At 31.8% G+C, this 5,508-nt stretch overlaps 1 protein-coding gene across 1 annotated transcript; it reads left to right on the forward strand.

The window, feature by feature from the left end:
• Positions 1 to 1,710: 1,710 nt before the first annotated feature.
• LOC131168025 (two-component response regulator ORR9) lies at positions 1,711 to 3,855 on the forward strand. The gene is made up of 5 exons (XM_058127172.1): positions 1,711 to 2,251; positions 2,357 to 2,460; positions 2,634 to 2,711; positions 3,052 to 3,122; positions 3,229 to 3,855. The coding sequence occupies exons 1-5, from the start codon at positions 2,149 to 2,151 to the stop codon at positions 3,530 to 3,532; spliced, it is 660 nt and encodes a 219-aa protein (XP_057983155.1). The 5' UTR covers positions 1,711 to 2,148; the 3' UTR covers positions 3,533 to 3,855.
• The last annotated feature ends 1,653 nt before the right edge of the window (positions 3,856 to 5,508 follow it).

A 5,508-nucleotide genomic window follows, 5' to 3' on the forward strand; every position in this document is an offset into this window, starting at 1 on the left:
ATGTTATTTTTATTAAAATAATCCAAAATTGACATAAAAATAAATAATTAAAAAATATTAAATGATTTAACTGTTCATAAGACCTTGTTTTTTTCTTTTCCATCAACTATTAAGCACCAACTAAATTAAAGTACCAATAAATTGGTATATTTAAGTAACTAATATCTTTTGTGGACATTAAATTATTATCTTTTGACTAAAAGCATTTAACATTATATGAACGATAAGAAGATAGCAAACATTTCTTAGATATAATTCAAAATTTATTTTGCATCATGTTAATTAGTATATTGACAGATAATTCACATCATTTCTTTTTAAGGAATGTAAGTTACATTCCAATCTTTTTTTAAGGGAAAAATCGGTTCAAAACTTCATTAAGTTATGTAAGATGTTGATGCATGATCTACTGAATGCACTTTTTAAAATAATAGTAATAATAATTATTATTATTATTATTTGTAAATAGCGTAGTTTACTATCTGACCATTTGGGCTAAAACCCAAATAGATTTTCTTGATCTAAAAATTCAAAGAAGTGGAGAGGAACTTTAACAAAACATAGCAGAAAAGTTATCGCAATTTCTCGATGAACTTTCATATAGAAAGCAGTGTTAAAAGTCTTGTCTGTTTACTCAATAAAAACATTTTCTCATTTGTGCACGACCAAATATAATAAGATATGCAAAACATGTATTAATTCATACAAGAAATTCTGTATGAATGTGAATCCCAAAAAATTGTATTATCGAGAAAACCTTAAACAAATAAAAAAATTAATATTATACCCGATTGGATTAGTAACATTTTTTGGTTAATGAGTCATTTAACGAGTGCATCCAAATGCTAAAATTATGTTTGGTGATTATAATATAAGATCTCGATGACCTATAAAAGGATAAAAAAATTAGTGTCATCGTAAAATAAATTACTTATGATCTTATGAAGTATTTTTATCAATACATAACATGAAATAGGTTAGGAAAGAAATTAAATTCCTAATTTTTTCAACACCATATTTGAGAGCTTGCTTGGAATTGAATTTTGAATTTAAATTTATATAAATTTAGACATACAGTATAAAATTATATTAAACTTTAATTAAATATAAAAAAATGAAATCTTATGCTCGATCTATAGTTCGAAATACAATATGAATTTCAAGCATACAATATTTACACAAAATAACTTTCTTATACATCATCACTACATGTTTAAACACTTCCTATTCCATTTTTACCTTATTTTTATCCTCCCAATCAAATGTGACCTAAGTTGATAATTAATTTAAGGTTGTTGATCCCTATTAATTTGTGGTTGGGTTAGATGCATGCACCAAGTGCATAGAGGGAAGATGAGAATGAATGGATGCACATAACCCCACATGGGCATGGGCATGCCATCACATGACATGGCATAACACCACATGGGCGTGGCATGGGTACGTGGCATGCATGGGCATGGGCATGGGTATGGAGGTGGAGATGGGGATGGCCATGGGAAGCAAATCTTAAAAGGGAATCAAAAGAAATTGCCATCTCCTTGCACCACTCCCCCACCTGCTCAAGATATGGTAAGCGCACATGATTTCACACCCAGAGAAAGATGCACCCCACGCTGACGTCACCTGTATCTCTTGGGCGGATTTTCGTGGGACCCACCTGCACTCCCCAACTCTTCTTCTTCCCCTCGCCACCCCACTGCCCTTTCCCTTCCATACAAAATTTTCTCTCGTTTTCTCTCCCATTTTCCCTCCTCCCCCTTTTATATAAAACGCACCTCATTCCTCTTATAAAAATCCCATTTCATTTACAACCTCTCTCTCCCACCCCCCCCCCCCTCCCCCCAAAATTTGTTTATTCTTTCATTATTCGTTTGTTTTTTTCTCTCTTTTTTTTTAGTTTTTTCCCTTTTTAATCCATTTGCTTTCCTTCCCCTGTAATTCAAATATCAGCCTGGAAAAATTTTGAAGATCCCGGATGAAATCTGGTCGGATCTTGCTTCGTTGGATGTGGATTTCATTACAAAGCTGCTTTTCTTCTTCACTTTTCCTATAGGAAAATCACAACCTATTCTCCTCGTTCTCTGCTCTTCTGCTTCCCCTATTTGCTCTGTTTTTTGCTGGATTTTGGGATCTTGAATTGGAGCAATGGGCATGGCCGCAGAGTCGCAGTTCCATATTTTGGCTGTTGATGATAGCATCATAGACAGAAAGTTCATTGAGAGACTCCTCAAGACCTCATCATATCAAGGTACTTTCCCCGTTGCCAAACAGAAAAGGGAACGCCTAGAATCACTACGAAATTTTCTTGGATTTGTTGCTAAAAGTATTGGGTTGTGACTTTTTTTTTGGACAGTTACCACTGTGGATTCTGGTAGCAAAGCTTTAGAATTTCTGGGCTTGTATGAGGATCACCAGAACAACCCAAAGCCGCCTTCTGTTTCTCTGAACAACCATCAGGTATGATTTTTATTTTTTATTTTTCTCTAGAAAAGGAAATAGAAAGGAAAGAAAAAGATGGCTCACTCTGTGCGTGGGAATCTCAATCTTTCTTTCACTCTTTCTTTAGATTTTGCAATCATTTTTTCGCTTTCATGGATTGCATTTTTGTTTCGCTTTTTTTGATTTTACAGGAAGTGGAAGTAAATCTTATCATTACAGATTACTGCATGCCTGGAATGACAGGCTATGATTTGCTCAAGAAAATCAAGGTATGCTTTGGTTCTTATTCGGTTCTTTTATGTCTGTCATTATTATATTCCTCCCTTTACTACATCATTTTCCATTCCAGGAAAATACGCCAATCAGATATATTCCAGATTGCAAATTTCCGTTATGAAATTTTTGGCCATGTGGCTTCATTTTAGTGGGAATCTACAGAAAATTTTCCCACCCATTTTGCATCCCAACAAATCTCATCATTTATTTAGAAATCTTTTCTCTGATTTTCGATGATTTTGACAAGTTTAGGAAAGATTTTCAGGCATCCATATTCCTCTCCAAATCAAATCTGAAATAAGATATTGAAGGAGATTTTCTCTGATTTTGCAGGAATCTTCTTCTCTGAGAAACATACCAGTAGTGATTATGTCATCCGAGAATGTTCCTTCAAGAATCAGCAGGTAAAACAGAGGACAAGAAGAATGATTTTATTTTCTGGGGAAAGTGAAATGATTTGGGAATTGGGTGTCTGATGTGAAATTGATTAATGGGTAATACTGATCACAGATGTTTGGAAGAAGGAGCTGAAGAATTCTTCCTCAAGCCAGTGCAATTATCAGATGTGAATAGACTTAAACCCCATATGATGAAATCCAGACACAGGGATCAAGAACAAGAAGTAAAACAAGAACAAAAATCTGAGAACACGGAGCCTCAATCACAGCAGCAGCAGCCGCCGGCTCCGGCGCCACCACACCTGCATTCGCCGCAGCCACCACTGCCTAATAATAATAACAAGAGGAAGGCCATGGAAGAAGGGCTTTCGCCAGATAGAACAAGACCCCGATACAGTGGCCTCACAATGGTCTGATCCAATCCATATTGAAAATTTATTTTCTTTTAATCTGAACATTGAAATGATCTTCTATTTTTTTAGCTTTTCTTTAATGGTAGCTGATAGAGGCTGTAGAGGTTGTAGATCGAGAGACATGTTGTACATGAAAATATTTCAATCCAATTTTGTTTGGTTGGCTGGAAAGAAAAGGCACCATACGAAAGGAAAAGGAAAGAAGAAAAGAAGCTGTATTCGAAATGATGACTGGGTGTGCTGTGTGTAGAAGAAAGGAATTGAGGGTTTTGGCTAAAAATCTAACATAGTGGAGATTTACTTCTCTCCTTTTTTTCTTTCTTTCATTTTTGGAATGATCGAAATCTTTGAAATTCCCTTTATGCGATTTTTCTTTCCTCGAGACTTTCTCGAGAAACCCATGATTTATTTGAACAGCTGGGTTGTTCCCAAACTGTAGGAATCTCGTCGCCTTCCCTTCAAGGGAGCTTTTCGCAGAAGGACAATAATACCTTTGCAGGATTTAAAATTTTCACCTAAATTTTAAAAATATTACAATTTTTTTTAACACATTTTCTTTTTCTTTTTTTTTTTTAAAAAATCACCTTTTATAAATTTTTTTTTTTTTAAATCCAAGTCTTTTTAACAAATTTCCACAAAGACCTTAAAATTCTTGAAATCTCTAAAAAATCTCTTAAAATTTTTAAAACGTTAAGGAAGGTCATTGTCTTTTTGTCAAATCTCGGGAGAGGTAAAATATTTTTACCGATTATCTTAATATTTATAACTTTTATCTTTCAAAAGGTATCTTATTTATTTATTTATTTCTTAAAATATTTGCATTGCTACCTTTTTTATAATTAAAATTTAAATTCTAAACATATTTCAATATGTGAAAAGAGAAAAAGAAAAAAAAAAGGTATGTAATTATGATTTAGTTATGACGTATCTATATATTATGCGACACTAGTAAAATATATATTGATAACAAGTTTGTTCTTAAGCTAGTAGTTTTTAGTATTTTAATTTCAAAAAGTTTAATTATCCAAGTAACGATTTTTATTTTAAAAATTCCTTTATGACTTTATCTTAATATTTTTGTGAAAAATTAGTGTTTAGAAGTACCTTATCTAATGTTTTAGGAATTACTAAGTAAAGATTCAATTATTCGCTCGAATCTACTTTATTCTTATCTTAAAATTTTATTTTTCGAAAGTATCATATGACTTTCTCTTAAAAAGAGAAAGACAAAAGTGCGCAAAGTGACTAAAAAAGACACAAATGTAAGCATTCATTAAAAGGCATGTTGATTTCTTCCTTGGGTAGAATTAAACAAATAAAACAAATTATAAATTATGTTCTCTTATTCTCGTAAGTACATATAATTCAAATCAAACAAAGATTAATGTCTTTTGAGAATCCCATTTGTACTAAGATTTTCTATTGGATTGGATTAAATTAACTCGCTTATATATATTTAGTATAATTATAAACTATGCAGATACGAACTTTCATTTAGAAGATATCTTTGTACTTACCTACTTGTAAAATAAATAATAAATTTATAATTTATTTATTAATAAGCATGCGTAAAGGGCGTGCTTGAGATTGATTATTAAACAAGATAGACGCTTTAATTGGTCTCTCTTTTATCTATTTTTAAAATCATTAAATATTCCTTTTATTTCTTTTGTAGCAAAAAAAAAGAAAAATAAAAAAGTTTTAGCTTTTTTTTTTTTGAAAACCCATCACAAATCACTTGCACTTGTAACCCCCCAATTCTCAACTCACTTAAAATTGTTCAATTCTTTTAGAAAAAAAAAAATTAAACTATCTTGACAAGGGATGAGGTACGCTCTACCCAAAATCAAATATAAAAGTTATTTTTAAAAGTACGGATTCGGAATATTAAATTTTGATTTATATAAATATAAACCAAATGTCTTGAATTTATACTTACAAACTCTCTTACTATGACTTCATATTTTTTAAACCAATGC

This window comes from Malania oleifera, chromosome 11, assembly GCF_029873635.1.
Source record: "Malania oleifera isolate guangnan ecotype guangnan chromosome 11, ASM2987363v1, whole genome shotgun sequence".
Classification (NCBI taxonomy): Eukaryota; Viridiplantae; Streptophyta; class Magnoliopsida; order Santalales; family Ximeniaceae; genus Malania; species Malania oleifera.

Coding starts and splice junctions, on each gene's coding strand:
- LOC131168025 (XM_058127172.1), top strand. CDS start 2,149: ATGGGCATGGCCGCAGAGTCGCAGTTCCATATTTTGGCTGTTGATGAT. Junction 2,252..2,356: donor CAAGACCTCATCATATCAAG/GTACTTTCCCCG, acceptor TTTTTTGGACAG/TTACCACTGTGGATTCTGGT. Junction 3,123..3,228: donor GTTCCTTCAAGAATCAGCAG/GTAAAACAGAGG, acceptor TACTGATCACAG/ATGTTTGGAAGAAGGAGCTG.